General features: G+C 52.1%; 2 protein-coding genes across 2 annotated transcripts; one reads left to right on the forward strand and one right to left on the reverse strand.

Moving 5' to 3' along the window:
• Positions 1-2,864: 2,864 nt before the first annotated feature.
• RPL19 (ribosomal protein L19) lies at positions 2,865-7,722 on the forward strand. The gene is made up of 6 exons (XM_036268525.1): positions 2,865-2,930; positions 3,769-3,875; positions 5,425-5,547; positions 6,453-6,573; positions 7,128-7,238; positions 7,514-7,722. The coding sequence occupies exons 1-6, from the start codon at positions 2,926-2,928 to the stop codon at positions 7,635-7,637; spliced, it is 591 nt and encodes a 196-aa protein (XP_036124418.1). The 5' UTR covers positions 2,865-2,925; the 3' UTR covers positions 7,638-7,722.
• Positions 7,723-15,142: 7,420 nt separating this feature from the next.
• Positions 15,143-26,187, reverse strand: STAC2 (SH3 and cysteine rich domain 2). The gene is made up of 11 exons (XM_036269319.1): positions 26,046-26,187; positions 19,377-19,683; positions 18,928-19,025; positions 18,684-18,774; positions 17,569-17,681; positions 17,408-17,480; positions 17,268-17,329; positions 16,773-16,870; positions 16,366-16,417; positions 15,882-16,019; positions 15,143-15,395 (listed from the first exon to the last, which is right to left on the reverse strand). Exons 1-11 carry the CDS (start codon positions 26,133-26,135, stop codon positions 15,291-15,293), a joined length of 1,227 nt encoding a protein of 408 aa, XP_036125212.1. The 5' UTR covers positions 26,136-26,187; the 3' UTR covers positions 15,143-15,290.
• Between the last annotated feature and the right edge of the window lie 1,131 nt (positions 26,188-27,318).

A 27,318-nucleotide genomic window follows, 5' to 3' on the forward strand; every position in this document is an offset into this window, starting at 1 on the left:
CCAGCGGGTGCCTAGTGCTAATGTGTAAAGCGGCTTAGCATGTCTGGTACCGCGCCCCCCTTGCGTCCCAAACCGCTCTTCTTAGCTGATCTCCCCATTCCCCTCCAGCTTGGGCCACCGGAACTTACCGGACCCGGTGGCTTTAACTCCTTTCTCTCCTGTGTGGGCCCAGGTCGCCTTGAACCACACAGAAAGGCCCCCTCCCCCTCCTCTGGGGCTGGCCGGCGTGAAGCTGAAGCTGAAATGGGGAGGTGTCCAAAGGGAATACCAACAGAGAGAGAGTAACAAGAAATCCAGGGAACCCAGGAGTACTTCTGTCCTAGTCGCTAGTATCCCAGGCCCTTCCAAAAGGCCGGGATTGGGGCTGAGTGAAGTCCATGTACCTTGGAAGAGAGAAGAAAGGAAGAAAAAATGTGGAGCTGAGAGGAGAGACTGGCTAAAATTAAATCTAATGACCATTGACCTAGAATTGCTCCTCCTTCATCCTTTTTTGGGGACAAATATCCAAAGTCTGGACCCCACTTACCATGATCCGTGGAGAGAAAAGGAGTAGGGGATTCTGGCAAGAGACCTTAGTGCCAATTTGGCTCAGGCTGTTTCTGGTCCTGTGGCCCTGGACAAATCACTACACCTTCTGCAAAATGGGGTTGCCAATACTGTGGTGTCTTTGTCACCTGGGATTATTGGAGGGATAAGGGAGAATGAAATTAAATGATGGATTGCTGGGGCCTTTGGAGATATTGTAAGGTTTTGTGCAGGGGTTAGTCATGTCAGGGGACCTGTTACCTCCCTAATTTACCTCTTCCCCTGGTTCCACAAAGAGAAGAGATGAGAAGTAGAATGGAGATTTGCCCATGTTCAGTGACCCGAATATAAGGTCAGCCTGCTAGAGAGCAGACTGGAGTACATTGATTCCAGCTGCCCACCCTGGATTCTGCAACAAGTGGATGGCCAGCCTAAGTTGTCTCTGATCACATCACTCTAAGAGAGCATGCAACCCTGTCCAGTTTGTTCAATGGTTAGAGCGCTGGTCTGCAGACCAAAGTGTGCAGGTTGGTTCTACTCAAGGGCAGGTACCTGGGTTGTGGTTCAGTCTGGCCCTGGTCCAGTAGAGCAGGAGGCAACCAGTCGATGTGTCTCTCTTTCTCTCTCTCCCTCCCACTCTACCCAAAGATAAATGGAAAAGTATCCTCAGGTGTCTGGCCACTATGGCTCAGTGGTTGAGCATGGACTCATGCAACAAGAGGTCACCAGTTCCATTCTCTGTCAGGACACATGCTGGAGTTGTGGGCCTGATCCCCAGTGGGGGGCATGCAAGAGGCACTGGCCAGTTGATGTTTTCTCTCATCAATGATGTTTCTCTCTCTCTCTCCCTCTCATTTCCTCTCTGTAAAATCAATAAAGGAAAAAAAATTTTTTTAAATGAAAGAAAAATATCCTCAGGTGAGGATTTAAAAAAAAAAGAGAGTGAAGATGAAGCCCATTAGCATTGTTCCATGAGCAGATCCAATCCTGAGCAGGGTTCCCATTCTGCCAGTTGGGCACGAGAGAGTGTCGGATGACAGAGAAAGCATGGATTTTGCAGTCAGAAATAACTGGATTTTCCATTTCTGTTGCCTAACTTAGCTGTAAAATGACGATGACAATCATTTTGCTCCTTTCTCTCTTTTTGACTTTCTGAGCTCCGTTTAGTAGACAGGAAAATTCAGATACAGATAGGGTGATCAGCTGGAGCCAAGCAAATTGGAACCAGCATTCAGATCTAGGTTTTAGAACCTCAGAATATTTTCTTTGGGTTTTTGCATTGGGTACTCCAGACAGGAGTGAAGAACTATGGGTTGTGCGGACATTTGAAATTTTTTAACTTATAACTATGAATTCACTCGGCCGATATACTATTTCTCAAGTGCTTACTACATGTACAGTGTGAGCCAAACAAAAGGTTCCCACCGTCAAGCTTGTCTTAATGCCTTCCATTGCAAGTTGCAAACATTAACTCATGTGATTTTCACAAATGGATTTTGGAAATATTAGAATTAGATACATTTTTTTAATTTATTTTTTTATCCTCACCTGAGGACATTTTCCCATTTTCTGTTCAATACAGTGGGAGGGGGAGAGAGAGAGAGAGAGATAGAGAGATAGAGAGAGAGAGAAACATCGACGTGAAAGGGACACATCTAGTGGCTGCCACCCCCACCACCAACCAGGACCAGGGACAAACTGCAACCGAGGTAAGCGCCCTTAGCGGGAACCAACCTGGGTCTCTCTGGACCGCAGACCGACGCTCTAACCGCTGAGCAACCGGCCAGGGCTAGAATTAGATACATTTTACACAGGAGAACATTGAGGCACTAATTGACTAAGAAAAAGAGTGGTGGAAAAATAAGCTACTGTCTTTGGTGACCTATTCTGCACTCCAAGGGCTCCCAATCTGCTGAGAGAATGACTAAAAGGTGGTTTTTGTCTAATATCTTCCCTATTATTCTCTTTCGCTTCATTCAGTAATTCCCCCCTCCCCGCTAATAATAAAACGCGTCTGGAGTACAAGACGCGTGCAAGCAATGGGCCACTGTAGTAAAAACCCCTATGCCGCTTGCGCAATCCAACTGACTTCCGGATCCCATTAACCACGTGATCAGGTACCCTTGCTGCGCATGCCTAGCAGGAAGTCGGGTTATACCACTTTGCCTTATCAAAGGGGTAAATTTTCTGTGTTTTTAAGTTTAAATCGATTCCCAATATTACCGTTCTGTTATTTCTGGTCCTTACATATGATGTAAATAACTATAGGGTGGCGGAAGATGAAAGGACAAGAGGGGAATACGGGTGAAAGCGGAGCAGGGGATGGGTTCTCCCCTTTACAGATAATGGGAGGAGCCTGGCCGAAGTGAGTTCTTTCCTTTCGTCGCTGCGGCAGCAGCCATGAGGTGAGGACTCACGGGTCTGCGGCCTGAGTTAATCTGGATTGTCGGGGCGGGTGGGGCTCGGTACCGTGGCCCCGGTTGGGAGAGATGAGGTAGAGGCAGCCCTGAAGCGGCCGGTCCAGGAGCTTGGGCCAGGCCGGAGCGCGGTAGGCCCGGCCTCGAGAGGGCTGGAGTGGGGGAGCGTCCGGTGAACTATAGGCCGCGGGAAGGAAGGCCACCGCGCCGCACGCGCATCGTGGGCGACCCACGCGGGCAGAGGAAAGGTAGCAGCGCTGACTAGGCCTGGGCTCCTGTACTTGCAGGGCGCTCCTGGATCCGAGCTGATTTCTGCATTTATGTGACTTAGGCCCCAGGCCTCCGACTGGCAAGAGTGAGGCCATCCTAGCACCCCATAGACCCGCTCTTAAGAAAACTCTAAAGCCAGCTAAATATAGTTTTATTGTGATAAGACGAAGGATACGAGCACAGGAAGCAAAGGACTAGACTAGCAAATCATGTTTACTGGCCTCGGATTTTTCACGCCAAACACTTGTCTCTAGAGCTGAATACCAGAACGGACATAAGCCCCCTCTTCCTCCTAATTTTACCCGTTATCCTCATTTACCAGAGAAGGATCTCGATAAAGGACGGATTCTTAATCTGGGGGTGTGGTGGTGTAGGTGGCAAAATCTTAGTGGAGGGGGACCTGTTTGCCCTTAATACTAAGGGCATCTGTACATCCCTTTTCCCAACTGTTATGTTTCACGACATTAGAAGACTTTGAAGGCCAGGTCTTGCTGAGATGCTCATTCTTGCCCAGGAATGGCTTCCAGGGCCTGATGGTGTGTTCTGTTTTTCACAGTATGCTTAGGCTTCAAAAGAGGCTTGCCTCCAGCGTCCTCCGCTGTGGCAAAAAGAAGGTCTGGTTGGACCCCAATGAGACCAATGAAATCGCCAATGCCAACTCCCGTGAGTTCTTGGGTGTATGTTCCTTCTTCACTCTACCCCTTACTCATTCTTCATGAGATGAAAGATGACTGTTGTGTTGACCCTTAACAAACCTAGGAAAGCTCATAGTCTGAGAGGTCTTATAAAATGGAGGAGTGACAGAAATAATGGCAATGCCAGAGGTTTTATTCCTGCCATTTGCCAGAATGACAGGATAGAAGGTAATGGACAAATTGTAATTGAAAAAAAATTTTTTTAATTAAATAAAAGAACTAGGGTTTCATTTTAGTTCTTCCTGGGGAAAAAAAAAGTTAACGGAACCTCCCAATGTTGGATTAATAGCTATTTGTAGAGTGGATGTTCTGTTTTATAGGTCTGTGGAGATTTATGAAGAGATAGTATAGGGACTGGGGAATAGAGATGGCCAAGGAAATTATGAAGTGGTGAGATCTGGGGCCTCAGACTTAAGTAGAACCTATTAGCAGAGAGAGAGAGAGAGAGAGAAACGTCTATGTGGTAGAGACACATAGATTGATTGTCTCTCGCAGGAACCCAACCAGGGCCAGGGCTCAAACCTGCAACCCAGGTATGTGCCCTTGACCGGGAATCTAACCCAAGATCCTACAGTCTGCAGGCCGACGCTCTAACTGATTAGTCAAACCAGCTAAGGCCTTGTTGTCATTTTCAAGGCAAACAGATGTTAGTCCTATAGATACCGTTGACATACCTACAATATTTCCAAGTAATATTACAGAAAAAAGTATCCGATGACATTTGTTAAAGAGGGTAAAGCAGATTTTATTCAGGATCATTGCGATAAGTACAGGGACCACTGCAAATGGGATTTTACAGTGGTGGGGAGAGATTGGGTTCAAATCCAAGTGTAGCATGGGCAAATAGGAATTTATAGCCAAGGCACCCAGTGTAGAGGGTCAGTGGATGGAAAATTACAAAGCGGAAATGGAGGTAAGGGAGATTCTGGCTAAACAGACCAAACAGGATTCTTGCTGAAGACAAACAGGCCAAGTTATTGAATATCACCTGGGGATGGTGATGGATATGGAACCTGATCTGATATCAAGGTTAGGGGCTTCTACTTAAACTGACTGAAGCAGAGTTCTTACTAAAATTAGGATTTACAAGGAAGTGCACAGGTGAGCCTAGCAGAAGGTTCAGGAACCTGATGAAAGTTTGGTTAAGCAAAGACTCTTGTCAATATCAGGAGAGTTCTTGACCATTTTGGATTTGTGACATTGTTATGTGTGCTCAAAAATCCTAACTTTCTTTTAGACCAACACCTAATAGGTGAAACTGATAGGATCTGAAGGATTGGGCTGTGTCTGTACACAATATTGATTACACATCTTAAAGATACATTAAGTATGCTCTAAAACTCCTAAAAGTAGAATTTTTTTTAATGACAAACAGTTCCCTTATTTCCAACCACTTCTGAGACCGCTGGGCTGGGGGTGTGAGCAGTGTCTATGGCCTGTCCTATCTAACTCAGTTGTGACTGGTATTCTTGGGGCTAGGTCATACCTGACTGACCAGGTGCATTATGTTTTCCCAGGTCAGCAGATTCGGAAGCTGATCAAAGATGGGCTGATCATCCGGAAGCCTGTAACTGTCCATTCTCGGGCTCGATGCAGGAAAAACACCTTGGCCCGCAGGAAGGGCAGGCATATGGGCATAGGTTAGTGCATTCTTATTCTTCCTCTAAGACTTACAAAATAATAGATGCTTAAGTCGAGACTGAAATATATTCACAATCTTTTTCTTTCCATTCTGTCTAATCTTGAGCCCTTTACTTACTCTGATATTTGATGTGTTTTCTCTCTGTGCAAATCAGAAAATTGGCACTAGTGTCGAAATTGAAAGTACAGTATTGGTAGAAAGAGGTCACATTTATTGAGCACCTACCCTACACCAAGGATTCTTTTTTTTTCAATCCTCACCCGAGGATATTTTTCCATTTTTTGTTCAGATAGAGTGGGAGGGAGGGAGAGAGAAACATCGAAGTGAAAGGGACACATCAAGTGGTTGCCACCCGCACGACCCATTCAGGGCCAGGGACAAACTGCAGCCGAGGTACGTTCCCTTAGCGGGAACCGAACCCAGGTCTCTCTGGACTGCAGACCGATGCTCTAACCGCTGAGCAAAACCGGCCAGGGCATACACCAAGGATTCTATTGGATACTTGAAAATGTTGTCCAGAAAATCCTAAAACCACTTTCTAAGGTCAGGATGATTGAGGGAGATGAGGGCCACACCACCTTTAAAGCCCCTTCCAGCTTACCATACTGCCTTGGTGAACACCCTGTCGTATCCACATTCTGCATGAAGCATATGGGGAAGAATTGCTTTGTTTGTGCTTCCTTAAAAATTGATTAATGAAAGAAATTAAATACTTGAGATCATCTGTAAAGTGGAAATAATGTTACTTAAAATGAGATAAAGCATTTGGTACATGACCAGTGAATTATAAAGTGTTAACAGAAGTTGGAAGTTGGTAGCTATCATTATAGCCAATCAGCTGGCTTTAATAACTGACTTGAGACCTAAATGCACTAGAGTGGCCCTAACTCATCCTCCCTGCAGGTAAGCGAAAGGGTACTGCCAATGCTCGAATGCCTGAGAAAGTAACCTGGATGAGGAGGATGAGAATTCTTCGCCGGCTACTCAGAAGATACCGTGAATCCAAGAAGATCGACCGCCACATGTAAGCACACCCTGCTCTTGCACCCACCAAGACCCATTTGCTGCTTTGGTGGCCCGTTCTTCGCATAGACACAAGCTTCATCTCATTGGCTTTGGGGAGGAAGCTATGTGTTTAGTTAAGTAAGCTTAAATTCTTCCATTCTGACCTGTTTTTCTAGTTTTTATTTACTGATTTTAGAGAGGACAGGAAAGAGAAACATTGATTTGTTCCACTTATTTATGCATTCATTGGTTGACCCCTGTATATTGCCCTGACCAGGGATCAAACCCACAACCTTGCATATGGGAACAACACTAACCAACTGAGCTACTCAGCCACGGCTACCTGTTTTTCCTTTTTTCCCCCCGTACAGTGCATCATCAGGATAGTCGAAGAATTTATCTGCCAGACAAGTTCTGTTTAGACGCTGCACAGAAAGTCTTGGTTTGGGGGAAAGTAGTTCATGCAGCAATAGAAGAGAAGAAAGGAACCCTACACAATTTAGGGACCTTGTGTGGAGGTGCCAACCTTTGATCCCATCACTGACTACAACCTCTGCTCCTTATATCCTGCAGGTACCACAGCCTGTACCTGAAAGTGAAGGGTAACGTGTTCAAAAACAAGCGGATTCTCATGGAACACATCCACAAGCTAAAGGCAGACAAGGCTCGCAAGAAGCTTCTGGCGTAAGTTTCGTCAGGAATTGGCCTCTGTGTCATGGGGGCAGGTTCTATAAGTGTTCTGAGACATTTAAAGTTTGCTAATGCCTAATCTTCCCTTGCATGCAGTCTGTTAGAGGTGTATGTTCCTCTCCTATACGCACCCCCACACCACCTACTATACTATCATTATTGGGGTAGGGGCTGTAAGTTTGTTGAAGAAAGAGGTCTGGGCATGTGCTCCATCTCCCAGAAGCTTATCTTTTCTCAAACTGACCCATCTTTTCTCTTCCATTACTCAGTGACCAGGCTGAGGCCCGAAGGTCTAAGACCAAGGAAGCTCGCAAGCGCCGTGAAGAGCGGCTCCAGGCCAAGAAGGAGGAAATCATCAAGACTCTGTCCAAGGAGGAAGAGACCAAGAAATAAAGCTTTGCCTCTCTTACCTGTACATAGTGGCCTTGGCAATTACATGGATCAATCATTTAATAAAAGTAGCCTTCATCTGTCTTCCTCTCTGCTTCCAAAGTCACTGGCTGTTTGTGGGTCTTCACTACTTATTTATTTTGTAGAGTGAGGGGAGAGACATTGATTTGTTCCACTTATTTATGCATTTATTGGTGATTGTTGTTGTTGTTGTTGTTGTTGTTGTTAGTCCTCTGCAACCCAGGTATGTGCCCTTGACCAGGAATCAAATCCTCTGCCCTTCGGTCTGTGGGCCGATGCTAACTGCTGAGCAACCGGCCAGGGCCGTTGGTTGATTCTTGTATGTGCCCTTACCGGGGCTTGAACCCACAACCTTGGCCTATCAGGACGACTGAGCTACCTGGCCAGGTGGGTTTTCACTATTTAGAGGGCCAGAACTGACCACACAGGACTGAATTAGGCCCTTTCCAGGGTCCCTGTTTATTCATTGGTTCCTGGCCTCTGGTCAGGTTCATGAGCCTTCTGTCCATGAAAGGGTGTTTGTTTTTCCACTTTGTTTTGGTGGGTGTAGGGCCTACTCTGAAGGGAGGGTAGGAATGGCTTCTGGCCGACCCTCCAAAATACTGTGCTTCAGAACTGCTGTTACAGCAGAGCAGGAATGGAAGTGGTCTCAGATGTTGGTTGGAAACCAATAGCTGTGACATCAGTTGTCATATTGTGCTAAAAACAACCAAAAACAGAATGCTTACACTTCTCAATGAGGCACTGAGGTCCAAGATTAAATCTACCCTAGAACTCTAGGACAGTGGGGGTTTCAACTACCATCAGTCCAGAAATTAGGACACGTAGACTTGAACTGCTGACTACAACCTAAGCTGTCTCTAAACAGCTTTATGGAGGTGTAACAAGCTGTCTTTGAACATCCAATTTTCTAGATCTTTTTTCCCTTCCTGTTCTAGCAGGTCTTTTGAGGGGGTGGGGGTTATACCTATCACAGCATATAAAGGAAAAGGCTTTCCTCAGAAATTGGAAAAAAGGCACATAACAGAAAGCTTGTCAGCCATGGTGAGTTGATTAATGAATTTGTAACTTTTACAAATAGTTTTATTATGCAACTATTACTGGTAGTAATCACCAATTTTACAATCAAGTGTCTGCTCTGTGATCTGAATACTTTCACATTGACATTAATTCTAGTCTTTACAACATTGTAAAGTAGGGTTATTACTGTCTTCATTTTGCAGACGTTTGAATTCACAAAAAATACTATTGCAGAGTTGGGGTGGGCAAAAGATATACATCAGACTTTGTAGACACTGACTGGGGGCTGGGGAAGGAGTCTGGAGGACTGGGCAGGAAATGCATTTAGTCATGAGAAGAAACCAACTGAGGTGGGGAGAAGGGCTAGAAGAGCTGAGTTTTAGATATATTGAGTGGGTGGCAGTTCAAGAGGCAGATGTCCAGGTGGAGAGGGTCAGCCAGCCAGTTAAACGCAGGAATGTCAAGTCAGGTGAGGATTGGCCCTGGCTGGTTTGGCTCAGCAGTTAGAGTGTCAGACCAGAGAGTCCTGGGTTCGGTTCCCACTAGGCACATACCTCAGTTGTGATTTGTCCCTGATCCCGGCTGGAGTTGTGTGGGTGGCAACCAGTTGATGTGTCTCTTTCACATTGATGTTTCTCTCTCCCTCCCTCCTGCTCTATCTGAAGATAAATGGAAAAATGTTCTCAGGTGAGGATAAAAAAAAAAGGTGAAGTTTGCATAGAAAGGGCCACCTACTTTTATTTATTTTTCAAAAATATGTTTTTATTGATTTTTTTAGAGAAAGGGAGAGATTTAGCCCTGGCCGGTTTGGCTCAGCGGTTAGAGCGTCGGCCTGCGGTACAGAGAGAGATTTATCAGCTGCCTCCTGCAGGTCCTCTACTGAGGATCGAGCCTGCAACCGGGGCATGTGCACTGACTGGGAATCGAACCAGGACTGCCAAGTCCATGGGAAGACGCACGATCCACTGAGCCACACCGGCTGGGTGGCCACCTACTTTTTTTTTTTTTTTTTCTTTATTGATATTAGAGAGAGTAAGGGTGAGGGAGAGAGAGAGAGAGACATCGATAAGAACACTGATTGGCCCTGGCCTGTTTGGCTCAGCGGTTAGAGCATCAGCCTGTGATCCCAAGAGACCCGGGTTTGGTTCCCACTAAGGGCATGTACCTTGGTTGCAGTTTTTCCCCGGCCCTGGTCGGTCGTGCGGGTGGCAGCCACTCGATGTGTCCCTTTCACATCGATGTTTCTCTCTCTCCCTCCCACTCTACCTGAACAACAACAAAAAAATGTCCTCGGGTGAGGATAAAAAAATTAAAAAATATAAAAAATAACATTGATTGGCTGCCTTCTGCATGTCCCCCGTGGGGGTCAGGCCCACAACCTGGGCATGTTCCCTGACTGGGAATTGAACTGGCGACCTTTTGGTGCACCAGCCGGGCCCTACTTTTATATGGGACACAGCTAGGACTGATGTGCCATCCTAGTTCTTCCCTGCCTTCCACCCCTCTCCTGAGGAATTCTTGTTGTGGAGGGAGCAATACAAAGCCAATTGGCCTTCAGGGGATGTACTTGGCAGATGTTCTCATCTGCACTCATGTAGGAAAGGCAGGGCTAAAGTGGTCTTGGGGACAGCAGACCCCTCTCCAGCTCTGCCTTGATTGTCCTTGTTTAGTCTGGACAAGTTTGGGGTGGCCCAAGGCAGGGAAGCCCAGACTCAATGAGAAATGTTCGGAGGACCTCTGCCACCCACATGCATCAAAGCCTGGGACGAGAGCACTGATTTGTGGGTTCCCTGTCGCCTCTGTGGCAGCCTGTGTGCACTTAATTTTTTAGCTCTTGCTCTAATCCTTTGCCATCCCAAGTGGGGAAGCAGTGGCCTAGAGGGGAAAGGCCTTGGCCAAGCTCCCAGCTTGGAGCATGGGACACCTCCTTCCCAGTGATGGACTGGAGGAAGAAGGGCATTGGAGGCCACTCCACCTCACCCCCTTCAGGCAGTAAAGGGACAACAGAAAAGAGAATAAGGTAACAAGCATGGTACCCACCCAGCACAGAAACTGGTTTCCACCCTGGACCAGGAGATGGTGCTGTTCTCTCACAGGTCCCTGCAGAAAACTGCCTCACTTTTTGTTTGGGGGGTGGAGGGGGGTTGGGGGAAGGGAAAGGTTATGGGTGTGGGAGCCTATCTCTTGTGAAGCTTTGGGCTTAGTTACTTCTTTTTTTCCTTATTGAATTTATTGGAGTGACACTGATTAGCAAAAGTACACAGGTTTCAGGTGCACAATTCCACAACACATCATCTGTATACTGTGTTGTGTGTTCACCACCCAAAGTCAAGTCTCCTTCCCTCACCATTTATCTCCCATATGCCTTCTTCCACCCCCACCCCCACCCCCTAGTTACTTCTTTCTGAAGCTCACCCTAGGCCTAGAAGTTACCTCTTTCCACCATGGGCCTCCAATCCCTTCCCAGAGCAGTGCCTGGGAAGGCCCCCCAACAAGCAGATCCCCTAAAGTAACTACTGGATCTTTTTGAGGTCCTGGAAACTTACAAAATTTTTATGAAAAGGTATGTTCACTCTCTCAAGCGTATACAACTGGTCTCATTATATAATTTTGCATACCATTTAAAGGGGTTCGTGGCCTTCAGGTAAAAACTCCCTGAGCAAATCCAGCTCCATTTCTAGAGGAGGACACTGAGGCCCAGAGAGGCCAACGACTCCCCAGAATGTCAGCATTGTATGAACACAAGCTTCCATCTTTGACTCCTCCAGACGGAAGGGTGTGACTCAGAGTGGGCTGCAGCAGAGGTACTGTGCACAGCAGCTGCTGCAGGGCCATGAGCTGGAAAAGGGGTACAGGGTCCCTGGCCTCCCTCCCAGTGCTCTCTCTGATGCTAAGAGAGGGACAACCCAAGCTGGCTCCTTGGCCAACACCAGGAGGGCTGAGGCTGGAAGTACACTGCTTCCTTCCTTGTGCACCTTAGCAGGTTCCCCAGCCTGTCTCAAGCATTGGGGGAGAGTGGGAGTGAAGAAGGTTGAAGGGGTCAAAGGGAGTGGCTGGTGCTAACAGAATGGGTGGGATTGGACAAGCTCACTCTATGACCCCTCCACCTTTGGTATCCATCTCTCTACCCTGTTAGGCCTCCTGTCTCTGGCTCCCAGACTCCCCTCTTTTTTTAGTCCTCACCCGAGGATATTTTTCCCATTTATTTTTACAATTTTTTTAGAGACAGCAGAAGGGAGGGAGGGAGGAGAGAGAGAGAGAGAAACATCAATGTGAGAGAGAGACATCAATTGGTTGCCTCTCACACACGCCCTGACCAGGGCTAAGGATCAAATCTGCAACCCTTCCGTCCAGGGGGAAGAATCTCTACCCACTGAGCAACTCTGGCCAGGACTCCCCCTTTTTTTGCATCTCTCCTAAGCCAAGGTAACCTTTATCCCCACACAGTTAAACTCAGGCTGAGGTGGAAGGATGGAGGGCACATGTGGGTCAGACAACAGAGCCAAATAGTGGGTTGGCACCACCAGCAGTTTCTTGGGCATTCTCTGCCCCAGGCCAATGGTGTTGCTGGTCCAGCCACCCCCTGAGTGGGCACGGAGGAAGGCAGAGGCTATAGTGAGGGCACCAGCTGTTCCCAGCCCTCAGCTGTGAGCATGCTGTCAGTGGCTCAGCCACCCGAAAAAGCTTTGTGCTCAGCAATGCGGCAAATGGGCTGGGGAGGAGGCGTGGGTCCAGGCCAGCTGCTGGCTGGTGGCAGATGCAAGTGGGGTGCGCAGGACGATCGAAAGGCTCTCACTGTCTCCAGTGCAGTGAGGTCTTGATCCCTAGAGCCCCTGGCCCAGCAAGTCAGGGTGTCTGTTTCCATCTTGTTGGTTGAAGGCACGGAGGGACACAGGGTCCAGTGGGAGAAGAGCTGAACCGGCCAGAGAGATGATTTCTGAGAGTGGCTTGACCACTATTTTGTTGGGTGACCTTGGGCAAGTTACTAGTCCATCTGGGCCTCAGTTTCCCCATGTATAAAAGGGGCAAGGTTGGACAGGATAGTCTCTATGACCTTGGGGAAGCCGCCTAATATCTGGGCCTCAGTGTCTCCATCCGTGAAAAGGGGACACCACCACTTTCCTCACTGGGTCATTGAGACGAAATAAAATTAAGTTCCTGGCTAGGTTCCTGGAACACAGTAGGTGCCCACTTATGTGAGTTTCTCTCTCTCTTTAAGCTTTTGGACTGGATTTGTGACCCTTTTTTTCACTCCTACCATCAAGGGTCCTAGGAAGGGGGAGCTCATTCTCCTTCTCCTTCTCCCCCACCAGCCCTAAGGCCTTTCTTGGGTGAAGGGGCCCAGAGAAAGCTCAGGGCTTGGTCCCACCTAGCCTACCTTGCTTCGGGGGTGGGGGCTGGAAAGCAAAACCGGGTAAGTGCCCATGCATGTCCCCGTTCGCCCACTGCATCATCGCAGCACCGCCTTGTCCTGGCACCCCCACAGCCAGCCTCCTGCTCCCTCCTGGCTCCCCTCTGCCTATAAATAGCACAGGACGCGCTCCGGGTGACGCGGACGCCCGCTGGGCGGGCGGAGGGGAAAGATGCAGTTCTGCCGGAGCAGGTGGGCGGCGAGTTTCGCGCGGGCTCCGGATAATGGGCATGATTGAGTCATCTCAGGGCCCGCTGTCCGCGACTGTCTCCGCCGCCAACGTTTGTGCCTCGGACTTGGGAGGCTGCGGAGGCGAAGCTGATCTGGGGTGGGAATTGAGCTCCCCAGGCCCTGGTCAAGGCCGGTCTCGGAGGGCACCGAGGGGCGGGCAGGAACCGTCCCGACACGCGGAGGTGTGTGCCCGCGCCCCGCGGGACTCAGGTGCGCATGGAACCAGAAAGTGGCCGCAGCCCCACCTCCTCTCCCTCCAGCGTCCGGCAAACCCTGGTTCTCCCTTTCCTCGGGTCCTCTCCACGTTCTTCTCCCCTTTGGCCCCTTCTCTCAAACACCTCCCAGATCCCGCGTCTTAGGCTGCTGGAATGGAAGCGAGCGAGGAGGCTCGGGGAACCCCTTCAATGTCAGCCTCCACACCCCTTTCTGAGATCAACAATTCTTCCACCTTCAGGCCAGTCTCCTCTCAGTACTCCCAGCCCCCACCCCAACCCTTGCCCCTTTTCTTCCTCTATCCCAAGCAGATACACAGAGCAGATAGATTGGGACAAGAAACATTTAATTGGGGGTCTGGGGGCTCAGCAGTGCCCCAGCAGACCCATCATGCAGCCTTATGTACAGTGGGCATTAGGCCGCCCCTGGGATATTGCTGAGGGGGCCTCATGGCAGCAAACAGGGCAGTGTGGCTTGAGTCCCCCCTCTGATGGGGGAGAAGTGGGGCAGGGGCCAGTGGGTAGGATGCTGTGTCCCTCCCACTGCATAGGAGGGCATGACTGTGCCCAGGATGGGGGTGGCATCAGCTGGCACGATCAAGGGCACAAGAGGAGGCTCTGAGCTGGGGGGAAGAGGGAGGTTGGCACCAGAGTAAAGCAACCTGGAAGGGAGGGGTTACCTTTGTGTGTGCCCACTCCACCCCCAGGGTGCCTACTCCTTTCCTTTCCTGGTGGTCAAACAATGATCCACCTTTCTTGTCTCTCACTCCCTCTTCCTCCCAGGGCTCTGTGTCCAGGACAAGGGAACAAATGCAACCAGAAAAGGGACTTTCAACAGCAGCCCTGACACCTGCAGAGCAGGGGCGGGGTGCATCTGGAGGTCAGGGGCTCTTGGGGCTCCCTGGTGGTTGGTCCTGCTACTGGGGGCTTTTAGAGTCCTGACAGTGAAATGGGGGTTGTTTTGAAGAAGCATAGGCCAGTTTTTGTTCTCAGTTGGGTCTCCGTGTTCAGGTTGCTCTTGGGTGTCCTTTCCCGTGGGCAAAGGTAGGGTGAGGCTGCTCTGTAGTGACTGTTCTACTCAAGGGGACAGTCTCTGATTTGCCACACATTCTCCCCAGACCTCAGCCCTCCCCTCCTCTGTCTGCCCAGGTTTCAAGTAATGGGAGAGATTCCCGCAGAACTTTCCTGAGAATTGATGGAGTGACAGAGGCAGTGAGACCAGGAGGTGGACTCAGGACCCTCCCATGACCCTGAATCCCCTCCCAACCCAGGGCAGAGGGCCGAGAGACTGGAAGGCACTCACTTCCATAGGGGCAGCATGGTCACACACACAGACCCCAGCAGAGCTCTGTGGGGAGAGGGAGGTGTCAGTCATGCGAAGCTGGTATGGGCACAGGGGAAGGCTCTCTGGAGGAAGCAGCAGGGAAGTCCCCACAAGAATGCCCTGCAGGGCTGGACTCAGCATGGCAACTGGACTGGGGGTGCCTGGGCATGGGCGGGCCTACCTGGAGCTTCCCCATCCCCTCCCACTTTCTCCTCCTCCCTCATCCCCAAGTCCCAGAGGAGCGTGTCTTTCAGGACACCCTGGGACCCAAGAAATTAAACATCCTCAGTGCAGAAGCCTCCCAAGCCATATGGTGAATGGCCCCAAGGAGAGAGGCAGAGGGAGGAAGAGTGTGGGCAGATGCCTGCTCCTCTCCCAGGACCAGAAGCAAGGGCCAGGCATAGGCAGGGGTGACATCTGGGTTCTCTTGGCTCCTCTCAGATCTCGGTCAGGGCGTCGGCTGGCACCAGGCCTCGCTTCTTGCCACTGCTGACGCGGATGAAGCCGTCAGCATCCTTGCTCCTGCCCACGCCTACACAGATCTGAGCCAGAGAGATGTGGAGCTAAGGCCTGGCACTGCCTACAGCGCTGGCCCCGAGTCCTGCTAATGGCTCCCAGGGGGCCCACTCCAGGGAACGATGAAGCCAGCATCAGATGTGGTCAGAGACCTCAGCTGGGGTGACAAGCAGATCCCATGAGGGCACAAGGTGCAGCAGCAAGACCAGGACATCAACAGACACAGAGCAACACTTCGGGGTTGACCTTTGAGACCAGCTGGTCTAAAGCAGCCCCACTCCCATATCACAGATGGAAAATAACTTGTCTGAGGTTACACAAGCCAGAGGCAGAACCAGCATTCAAACCCAAGCCTCTGGACTCCTAATCCAGTGCTCCTCTTCTTCCCAAAGCTGTCTCTAATGTAATTCAGCCCCCTGCCTGTGGCCACCCCCCCCCCCAAATCCCAGCAGGAGAGGACAGAGGGCGCTGCAGTCCCACCGCCTCTAACCACTGCAGGGCCCAGGACTCACCTGGTTCTCCTTGAGACTCATGTAGCCCTGTTCCTTATTCCCGGAGAAGGGTTGGCAGCAGCGCCAAACATTCTCGCCTGGCCTCACCCGCTGCACAAAATTGGCTGGGAAGAAGCCAATCCGGTCGCCAATCTTGCCCTGGGGATGAGGCTGGAATGAGGACCAGTGCCACCCCGATGCTTTCTCTAGACCCAATGCTCACTTAGAGCCAATGCCAGATTCTGGGTTCTCTGTATTCAAGCCCCCAGTTGTGTGGCTTCTGTACTGGGAAGGGCATTAGGTGGGCAGAGGGACAGGGCTGAAGCGGGTGAGGGAGTCAAAGCAAGAGCAAGGTCTGAGGGTGGGTCCCGGGCTTAGCTAGGGCCAGTGGCTGGAAGAGGAGTGGTCTTTGGGGCCTGGAGAGAAGGTGGGGCAGTGCCCATTGAGGACTGGGGTTGGTGAGATGCCTACCAAGGTCCCTCTGCTTCCCACCCTGCCAAGTCACCTTCCACCAGTCCTCGTTAGAGTCATCCACCAGCATGATCCGATCTCCAGGCCTGGGAGGAGAGAGCTGGGGCAGCATATGGCCAGGATGGGCTTGCCCTCTCTGCACCCCAACAGGCCTGGGCCCCCAGGTCCCCTGCATGCCCCCTTAAGCTGAAGGAGGAGTGTTGATGCCCTTAGATGAAAAACACTGTATGCCTGCAGGGACAGCAGACACCCTCCAGGACAGAGCTGGGGTGGGGACAGGAGTCACGCTATCAGCACCAAATCCCTCTGGTACTCTGGGCAGCTCTGCTCCTGTCTGGGCTCAGCAGCCTCAAGTATGCCAGGTTCCTGAAGGGCCCCCCACTCACGTCCCAAGGTCTGGGAGTGCAGAGCCCGGCGGGACTGGGCACAAAGAGGACTTACTGCAGGGCCAGGTCATTGTTCTCCTGGGGCAGAAACTTGTAGAGTGCAACATAGGAGTACATGGGCCCCACATCCTTCCGCAGGGGGAACTTGGGGGGCTGTGGAAGAGCTCTGGGTCAGTGATGGGAGGGTGATGCCCTCTTCACTCCACCTCCTTGCCCTGACTTTGCTACTTGCGGGCCAGGAGGTGGAACATAATGCTCCTGGGTCAAGGATAAGGAGAGGTCAGCCTCTCCTATCTGCTGTGCTCACACACCCCAGGGGGGACTGGGCCAGGATGGAGAGGGAGTACTCCACTGCCTGCTGCACCCTGAAACTGCCCACCTTTGGGAAAACAGGAGTGGGGGCAACAGGCATTGGGTCAGTGGTAGGAGCGGCAACACCCCTGCCTCCTGTGCTCACTCACCCTGCTCACACCCGCCTATGGGTCAGTGACAAGAAGTGACATCCCTCTCCCACCTGGCCTGCTGGGGCTCCGTGCCAGCATCACCTCACCTGCTGTCCGGGGCTCTTCTCCTCTGGTCCTGACCCTTCGCTCTCTGCCGGGGCTGTGAATACTGCAGATGCCAGGGTGAGGCAGCAGGAAGCCACCGCACCATGTTCCCTTCCTGCCCCTGGTCCCTACCCCCACTCACCATTGTCACCAGGGCCCTCCTCAGAGCTGCGGATGCTGCTTTCCCCATCCTCAGTCAGCTCTTCCCGCTCACTCTGCGGACAGTGAAAGGAGGGTTCAGCCCCCGGACCCTCATCCTCAAAGACCCCTGCCCCTGAGGTTCCCCTTTGGTGCCCACCATACCAGGCTCCGTGTGGGGGACTCAGAGGTGCTGCTGAAGCTGGATCGGTTCATCAGTGCCAAGGAGGTGCCATAGCGTAGGGTCTCGTAGATGGGGTCCACCTTCCAGCTGGCCCCTGCCAAGGATCCATCCTCAGAGCCAGGCACCCAGCTGCCAGTCTTGCTCAGCTCTGAAGGGCTGTGTCTCAGCTCAGCTGAACGCCTGTCCCCCACCCACTCTCCCTTATTATAGGGAGAGCTCGGTGTCCTCCCATGGAGCCCATGCAGAACCCGGGGGCATCCTTGGCCCCTCACTCTCCTCACTGCCCATGTCACTCCATCACTTAGTCCTAACTTCCAAATGTTTCTAGAATCTGCCCACTTCTCTCTCCATCTCCACTGCTCTCTGGTCCAAGCTACCAAATTCTCTCTCGGCAACCATCATGACCTTCCAACTACTCTATCTGCTTCTGTTCCAGCCCCTCCAATCCACACAGCAGCCAGAATGCTCTTGTTAAATCACAAAAATTGTCCTTAGAATAAAGTCCAAAGAACAATCCTAAAATGGACCCCAAGGCCCGGAGGCCATGGTCCTGACACACCCTGTCATTCCCTCAGTCCCAGCCATGTTGACCTTTTTTTAACTGCCCCTCCCTGCATCAGGTCACACCCTCTGCCCACACCAGTCTTCCCCAGATCCTCGGGGACAACTCCCCGTCCTTCATATCTCCAGATGCCTTCTCGGTCACCGTGGTTGAGGACAGTGCCTGCTTTATTCTCTCTCTATTTCCTATCCTTGTTTTAGGCGTTCACCTGAATAGTGATTAATTGATGATTGATATGATTCTTCATTTCATGTCTAGCTCCTTTACAGACCATGAAGTTTACCTTCTTCAGTGCTATGTCCTTGTTATCTGGCATGATGCCTCGCACTTGGTAGGTGCTCAATAAAGTTTTTGTTGAAGGATGAGTGAATGAATGATGAATGACCCCTACATTCAGGACAGGAACATCCAGAGAAGAGAAGCGGTAGCAGTGCTAAGAACTGGCAGTGCCAGTGTGATGCAGGTGCCCATATGAGGAACGCATGGTTTCTCACCACACCACAATGGGATCAGGAGCAACAGGGGGATACTCACCAGTGGGTGGGGACTCTCTGCTTGTGGCACAGGCTTGCGGTGGCTCATGCACCAGGAGCGGGGAGCTGAAGTTGCGACGAAAGGAGGAGGACTGTGGCAAGAGGGGAAAGAGAGAGGGTATGAGGGTGTCGTAGCCTATGGAGTACTTGGCCTTCCTCCACCCCAGGAGAGGACCCAGCCTTGAGCGGTACTCACTCCCCCACATGCTAGTTCTGGGAGCTCTCAGCCAGCCATCGCCACTCACCGTCTTGACTGGGCATTGCTGGTGGGAGATCTCCTCGGAGCACCAGAGGTGGACACTGACCTTGCATGTCTTACACCGCAAGCCCTGCTTAGAGTTTCCTGGGGAAAATTTGGGTTTGAAAAGAGGTTAAAAGAGGCCACATCCATGGGCAATGGAGCAAAGGAGGCAGGTTAGGGGGTGGGAGAAAGAAAGCAGGGGTTTGGGCATCCTCATGGCAGCCTCTGGGACTAGCATCTACCCCTCCTCCAGTCAGGGTGTGAACCTGTACTGAAGACTGAGTTGTTAGTCAACACCACAACAGTGGGCAACCACCCACCCCCAACAGTGCTCATTTGTCTGCCCAGGATGAGGGCACAGTTCAAACTGGAAGCCACGAATATCAGGAAGTTCCATAGGCCAACTCCCCACACCCACCCCGGCCCATCACCTTGCCCGCCTCAGGCACCTACCCACAATGAGCTGGTGGCACAGCTCACAGGGGTTCGCTCGCTTGAAGACATGTTCCTGGAAGCTGTGCAGCCTCACTGGTTTGAGTGATGCCAGGGGGCGTGGGACTGGGCAGGGGGAGGGTGCCGGGGTGGGCAGGCCCCTATCTGTGGTTGCCCGTGGTGGGGAGGAAGAGGGCAGTGGGGTTGGGGGTGTCAGCAGCACCTCGGTGGGGCACTTGAGCTCAGAGCCTGAGCGAAGAAAGAAGTTCTCCACACTCTTACTTCGGAGGATGGTCTTGAGGGAAAGCGAGCGCTTGAACCGCTGGAGCTGAGAGAGGAAGAGGGGCTGTGAGTAGAACCCCGGGAGGGTGCTGGCTCCCCTCCAGGGTATCTCTGTTGAACAGCAGCAGCCTGAAGGCTGAGGGCCAGAGGTGAGATGAAGTACTAAGAGAAAGGCTGCCAAGGTCCAGAAGGTGGGTCACAATCCCAGATGCCGATGGTAACCTCCAGGAGCAAAGGAATTCCGGCTGGGCAGGCATACACCTGGGAGTCCTGGGGACTGGCAAACTGAACAGCCAGGGAGCAGCAGCTGGTCTCCTCCAGCCAGCTGAAGTTAGTCTGTATGCCAGCCCAGTGTAGTCAGGTTTTTCGATTTTTGAAAAGAAATCTAGACTTTTATGTGACATTGAATAGAAATAAATTGAAGAGGTTTCATTTTTTCTCTTTGCAGAAATGGTAGTGAACTATTTTTCTTGTACCTTGTTTTTTGTTTTTCCACTTAACAGTAAATCTTGGAAATCATGGCATACTGATACATAAAAAGTTCCATCATTCTCTTTTATGGCTATACAGGGTTTCATTGTATGGGTATACCGTTTACTTGAGTTAAAAAAACACTTTGAGGGGTCAAACAAAACACATCAGGTCCCCAGTTTTCCACCTGTGTTCGTGAACAGGGTGGGAATGGGGAAGTGGTCATCCTGGGTCTTCATCCTCTTATACACCTCTCCAGCCCATTCTCTACAATCACCCCACCACCTGCACAGCCCTACCCTCGTTCAGTCCCCAGCACCCCAGTCTGATTCAGGGTCACAACCTCTTGCCTCTACCTGCTTTCCATACAGCTGCCAGGGAGTGACTCCTGACCCTGCTAAAACTTTTCCTGGCTCCTCAGGTCCCAGCCAAGGCCCCTGCCCCAGCCAGGAGACTCTGCAACGTGGCCAAACCTGCCTTTCCAACCCATGCCTTCCACCTACAACCCAGACGTGAGGACTTCAACTGATCCATGTTTTATGCCTCTGAGCTATTGACTTATTTGTCCTCTTCTCTGCCTTATCAATTAATACCCTCTTTATCCTTCAGCATTTCCAGTGACTCTTCCTCTTCCAGGAAGCTGTCTCTGCTGCAGGAATTCTATTCAGTGGAACCACTCCCTCCTCTGGGGCCCAGTTGCATCCAGCACTGACTTTCATAGCTCCAATCAGGCTTATGTTGTCATTCACTTCTCACTCTCCCAAGAGACTGTGAGCGGAGGGCAGGGACAATTCTCAACACAGGGCCTCCACACACAGTAGGCACTCGGTCAATATTTGTTGAATAAATGAGTAAGGGCTGGAATCCTAAGCAGAGCCCACGTTTTGGAGTGCAGGGTGGATTCTGCAGTAAGGCCAGGGTTATTTCCACTGCTCACCCTAACATACCATTCTTTTTTTTTTTTTTTTTCTTTTGATTTTAGAGAGAGAGGACAGAGAGGGAGAGAGAAACAGAAACATCAATGAGAGAGAACATTGATTGGCCGCCTCCGGCATACCGCCCGCTGGGGATCAGACACACAACCTGAGCATGTGTCCTGACCGGGAATCAAACCAGCGACCTCTTGGTGCATGGGTCAATGCTCAACCACTGAGCCACACCAGTCTGACTAACATACCATTCTTGAGTCTGCCCAGAGTGAGGCCTGGAATCCTCTCTACCTAGATCTTTGCTCCACTCCCCTCCTGTTGAGATCCCGCACACCCCTGCCCGCTCCTTTCCACCAGTGCTAGAAAAAGGGGGCCAGAAGCCTGGCTTCAGACCGGGAGTCTTGGCCAGGGTTCCCAGCTGGCTCATCAGGCAGCCTGTGTGCCATGGCGGCCAGCCTGGTAATCGTGCCAAGAGGATGGAAGCTGTGGCCCCTCTAGCCCTGGGGAGGTCAGCAGGCAGCAAGACGGATGAGGGGAGCAGAGAGGGAGATGTTTGGGCACAAGGCAGGCCTGGTGTGCCAGTGCCAACTGTGAAGCCAGAGCCCTGGGGTGTCTGGCACACTGAGTTGCCCAGGTCCTTCCAATGCAGCTTCCTGGACAGCACTGTGGGCTTCTTTGTGTGTCTGTGAGAATCAAGGCCCCAGGCCCCAGATGCCTGCACGTTGAGGCAGAGATGGTGGGCCAGAGGGACAATTAATTAGAACATAAATGTGTTCTGTGGGCCAAATATGGCTCTGGGGGTGTTCACAGGCCTAGAGAGGCAAGTGAACCAACCATGGCCCAGGGGCCATGGACATAGAGCACGTGAGGTCTCTGGAAACATATGTTGGGGGTGGAGGCAAAACTAAACTTGATGTCTAAAGGCAAATCACTTCACTTCCTCTCTCTGAGCCTCAGTTTCCCTATATCCAAGAGGAAAGAGGTAGGGCTATGTGCTCTCTAAGCAATCCAAGGCTCTCGGTCCAAAGAACAAACTATAAAGTTGTAGATACAAGGAGGGGCTGTCATTGTCAGTGAACTGGAAGTGAACCAGCACTTTATATGCAGCATCTCATTAGTCCTGGCACTACCCTCTGAGGTGGTGACAATTATCCCACCTTTCAGGTGAGGAGCTGAGGCTCACAGGGGTTAGGTCACGGACTCATCATGAGTCCTCAGCTGGTAAGTAGCAGGGCCAGGACTTGAATCAGTGGCTTTAGCTGTTGAGTCCAAGTGACCAGGAGCATCCTGCTGCTCTGTGCCCTGCCTTGGCCCTCCCCTCTGCCCCTCACTTGCTCCATGGGCTTGTCTACCAGGTCAGTAATAAAATTTAGGGTTTGAAGGGACTTGAAAGACTGACTATCTAGAACAGTCTCTACCCTATCACCCTGCATGTCCCCTTAGAATGGTTGTCTGACTGTGTTGGTCACCTCTGTGACAGAAAGCACACCCTCTCTTGGGACAGTCATTCCATCTTTGGGCAGCTGCAATCACTGGAAAGTGCTTCCCTATATAGAGCTGAAACCTGCCTCCTGCAAGTTTTGCCTATCGGCTCCTGTTCCTTCCTTGGCTCCAGAAAGGGCTACTCCCTCTTACACATATCAGTCCTTCAAATATTTTAAGACATCATGTTCCCCCTCCCAAGGCCATTACTTTCATAGTAGTCCTCACAGGATTACTTTAATACTCCCTATTCTCCAGCCTGTGCCCTTTCCTGATGGCCCCCTGGCCTCAGGGCCAGGAGCCGCCTCTGCAGGGTTCCAGAGGCCTCTGGAACAAAGTGTTCCTCAGCACCAGGGCAGCCCCAGCTTGGTCTGAGACCCCTTGGCTCAGTGTGAGCCCCAGATACCACCTGGGATGGCTGGCAGATGTGAAGGGCTGTGGATGGAGGGCAGGAAGGGTCACTCCTGACAAATGGCTTGATGCGGGCCCACACCAGAGACACCTGGCTTGGCTGGGTGTGCAAACCTCATTTTGGCTTAGCCTGGCCAGGTATCCCCCATTCCTGGGACCCCTAGTTCCCAGAGATGATCTTTCCCCATTTCCCCACCAGCTATCTTCTTGGTGCCCTCACTGTCCCAGGACCCATTCCCTGGCATGGGGAGAAGTTGCCATGTACCCCATACCCCGTACCACCTGGATCCTATTCCATTGCAATGCACCAGGAGCTGTCTGGCTTGGAGCCTGAACCTGTTCTTCTGAATCCCCTCCCAGAGACAGAGTCGGCCTGACTGCTCCTCCCCACTTCCCCACACCCTAAGATGATCCCTTCTTTCCTCAGTTCCCCATAGTACCTTCTCACTTCCTGCCAGTTCCTGAAAGGGCACTAAGCAACTAGCGGTGGATGGGAGTGGACTTGGCACAAGCTGACTCAGATGGTAAAGCTGGCACGGCAGTGTCTTCCCAAAGATGGCACAAAAGGGGGTGATGGCGGGCCCTGTGTGGTAATATGGGTTGGGGACCCAGAAAAGGTGATACTGACACTAGGAAGGTGGCTGAGTAGCTTGAAAGCAGGGGTGAGACCCAACCTTGGGGTGGGCAGAAGGCTGGATTTGGACTGGGAAGAAATTCCCATGGGCCCCCAAATATTGATATATAAACCTGGGATGTTGGCTTCACTGCCGGGTTGGCACAGCCCCCTCTGTTGTACCTGCCTCAAACTGAGTAAGGGAGACAGTGACCAACCCTCTTTCTTTCCTCTCCCCAACTCCTACAGTCTGGAGACAGAAGTTTCTTTGAGACAGGTTGGGGGAGGAGGATGGAAGGAAGCTGGCGAGGGTCCTGAATTATTCTCTCTCCACCCACCTCTGCCTTCCTGACCCCCAGCCCAGTCTGTGTTATTATTACTGAGTCCTTCACAAGAGGGAGCTATAGGAGAAGGGGGCAAAGGCACAGGACTCCAGCAGGCCGGGCACAGGGGGGCCATGTGGGCTGTGCGCTCGCCCTTCTCCCCTGCTCCTGGATATCCAAGGCTCAGACCCAGAGGTGACGGCATTGGAGGGTCCTTGGGCTGGGAGGAGGGTGGTACAAACCTGCCAGGCACAGACCTCCCCCTCCCCACACAGCTGAGCTTGCAGCCTGCTGACTGCTGAGGCAGCACTGCCCAGGGCTCCTGCCTGCTTTCATGCCTGCATGCTTGTGGAGAGCTCTTAAGGAAGGGGCAAAGCCACCAGACCTTGGTGTAGGAAGCAGGGTAGAGCCTAGGAGGCCCCCAAGTCCCTGGGAAGCAAGGAGGGGTATTGTGTATATCTGTCTGTCCAGGGTGACTAGAAGCAACTGAGGTCAGGGGCCTTGGAACTCCGGATGGGGCTCAGCTCCTACGATCCTCTGCTTGAAAGAAGCCGTCACAAATATTCCAAGCAATATCCTCCTACCTCAACATCTCTTTCCCTTCCTAGTAGACACTTGACTTTCTGAGAGGGAGTTAACTTTGTGGTCTGAGGGCTCAAGGTCTCATTCTCAGAAGAGGACAGAAGAAGGTCAAGTGTTTTCTAGGACATGGAGACCCACTGGATCCATCTAGTTTAGGGATAGAGAGGCTTCCTGGGGTACCTCAGCCCTGGACCTCTCATCTCCCCCTGGTCACTCCCTTGGTGACCTTGACCTTGAATTAACCTTATGTCTTGGGGTGGGGTGGAGGTGGGGGGTTAAGGCAGAATGAGAAGGAAGATAGGCATGGGAAATAACTATATAGATGAACTAGAGATATCAGGGCAAGCCAAAGACCACATCCATTTCTGGCCCTTGCAGCCCCTCTCCTTTTCTGGATAACAGGAGCCAGGTGGAAACAAAATACCCGATGGAAAGAAAATACCCGGTGGAAAGGAGAGGAAAGGGGGTCTTGGCCTGAAGTCTGGAGAGGGGGCAAGGAGCACCCTTGACACAGAGCTTCTTCTCTCACCATCCCCAGGCCAGCTCAGGTTGCTTCCCGCAGAACTTCTTGCGGGTCAGTTGTGAGCACCTAGAACTTGGGGAGTGAACAGAAAGATTAGAGGTGTGTGTGTGTGTGGGGGGGGCATTGATTGTGAGTGGTGCTCTCTCCCTCACTCCCTTCAGCGCCAGGAGTCTGGGCTCCGCCTGACTTCACTGGGGAATAATTTATTCATTGTGACTCCCGCAGGAGTAACAATCATACATAATTAGGGTTAATTATGACATTCATTAATTACGATGACTTCTCTTTCTGCTTTTTACCGGTCCTGCCCGACCCCACCCCCGTCTCGCTCCCGGGGTGGGGGTGGAGCTGCCTGTCTTTCTGGTCTGGAACCGCAACAACAGTCCCCCAAGTCCCCACCCGCGATGCCCCGTGCTGCCGCATCCCCCAGCGTGGACTCGGAAGCTGCACACCCCTGGGCCGCGGCCTCACGTCCCCGAGACTAACCCGGTTGGGAGGGGGGAAGGAAGGACTGCGGCGGGTCAGAGAGACATCGAGAGAGACTCAGAGATAAACACATAGAGAGGCCGAAAGAACCCGGGAGAGACGCACACAGAGCGATACCAAGACAGAGACAGACAGGTTGTAGAGACATTTTCAGAGAGACACAGGCATAGAGAGGGACAGGCTGAGCTACACCCGGAGACCTGGCGGACACCACAGGGATGCGCCTCGCACGCACACACGGGCGCGTACACCGGCCCACACCCGCTACGCACCGCTACACACTCCCTCCGCCTTGGCTGCGCCGATTCCCTCCAACAAAGCCAAGTTACAACCTCCCTGGAGGGTCGTGGTAGTGCGTCTGCTCATCACGCGCGCAAGGGCGTGTCGTGCTTGTGCGACGGGGGCTCCTTGTGGCCCGTCGTTGCGAACCTACTCCCCCCGGGTCGCCGCGCAGACCTTACGAATCACACCCGCCCCGATCTTGTAACCGCAGGACACCGGAGCCCACAGTGGCGACCGCGTCCGGAGTAAGGCGCGCAGGCCGGGGCGCACTGGACAGGGGTCCAGGCCTCGCGCCTCCTGAGTTACCTTGGTTTCTTGGAGGACAGAGACGGTCCCCGGGGGTGTGTGGGTGGCCGCGTCATCCGGTTCATTATCCTTCTCGCTCATTTCGGTCATGCTTGGGGGAGAGGGACAGAGAAGGTGCCAAGACCCGACGGTCCGCCCGCTGGGGGCTGCCTGCGGGTGGCAGGCGTCTCTCTGGGACCTTGAAGCCCTTCTCAGAAGACTGCCACCCAATGAACCTCGGGAGAAACCCGCCCAGACAAAGCAACCCCTCACTCCTGTGCGCGGGTGGAGAAAGTTCCCGGGTTGGCCGGTGAGGGATGGTAATTACACGGAGCGACGGGAGCGGGACGACCCCGGGAGTGAGCACCGAGGGTCTGCAGAAGATGCTGCTCGGAGCCAGGGGAGGAGGGAAGTGAGGACGCGGGGATGAGCTGAGGGAGAGAGCAACGGAGCAGTCCGTGTCCGGCTGTCTCTGCCGTCCTCTGCGCCCGCCCCCCATCCTCCTCCCCCTCCCCCGCCGGCCCCAGCCCCGCACCCAGAGGCCCCCTCGGCCCAGTCCTCGCCTCCCAACTTTGATTTAGGAGGTCGCCTGGTTCCTCCCCTTTCCCTCCGCTGCTCCCCCGCGCAGCTATGCAAATCAGGTTCTCAGCTATTGGTTACTGCGGTGGCAACGAAGGTGAATTGGGCGGAGCCTGTGGGGGCTCGACAAGATGGGGAGGGCCTTGGAAGGTAAAGAAGTGGAAGGGGCAGTTTTACATTGGAAAACCCGGAATGAGTGGTGTGACAAGGTTGAGGGTATGGCTCGGGAGGTAATATTAGGGTCTGGATGGGGTTGGGGGGAATAGAAATTGGTTACATCTGCAGGATAGCCGAGAGTGGGATCCAAATTAGGACTTTCTGATAGCGAAGTAGAGAACGAATGGGGACCCTTCTGCCCCATTACCTGGATGTCTCTCTGCTCTGAACAGACTCTCTCCAAACATAATGCACCCCTGGACGATGTAGTAGTAATTCCCTCAAGCAGAGAAGCAACAACTTAACATCATGTGTCAAAGGCCAGGCCTGACAATTGCTCGTTTGTGGATGGAAAGCCGGACATTGTGTCACTTTTCAGTCTTGTCTGGACTTCAGCAGAGAAGTGAGAAGCGGTCTCAGTCTCAGCACCTAAGGTCCCCTAAACTCCAAGACACGCCCCCTCCTATAGATCCTACCACAAATGGAGTTAGATCAGGGGACAGGGAAAGGTGAAGGGGGAAGAGGGTTCTTGCTCTCCAAGGAGTCCTCTGTCCACTTA

This window comes from Molossus molossus, unplaced genomic scaffold, assembly GCF_014108415.1.
Source record: "Molossus molossus isolate mMolMol1 unplaced genomic scaffold, mMolMol1.p scaffold_m16_p_19, whole genome shotgun sequence".
Taxonomy (NCBI): Eukaryota; Metazoa; Chordata; class Mammalia; order Chiroptera; family Molossidae; genus Molossus; species Molossus molossus.

What these genes read in the sequence shown, in the direction of transcription:
- STAC2 (XM_036269319.1), bottom strand. Translation starts at nt 26,135, where the DNA reads ATGACCGAAATGAGCGAGAAGGATAATGAACCGGATGACGCGGCCACC. An exon ending in GGAGGGCCCTGGTGACAATG is followed by an intron (nt 17,330 to 17,407) that starts GTGAGTGGGGGT and finishes TGGCATCTGCAG; the next exon opens with TATTCACAGCCCCGGCAGAG. An exon ending in AACAATGACCTGGCCCTGCA is followed by an intron (nt 16,418 to 16,772) that starts GTAAGTCCTCTT and finishes CTCTCCTCCCAG; the next exon opens with GCCTGGAGATCGGATCATGC.
- RPL19 (XM_036268525.1), top strand. An exon ending in AATCGCCAATGCCAACTCCC is followed by an intron (nt 3,876 to 5,424) that starts GTGAGTTCTTGG and finishes ATGTTTTCCCAG; the next exon opens with GTCAGCAGATTCGGAAGCTG. An exon ending in AAGAAGATCGACCGCCACAT is followed by an intron (nt 6,574 to 7,127) that starts GTAAGCACACCC and finishes TATATCCTGCAG; the next exon opens with GTACCACAGCCTGTACCTGA.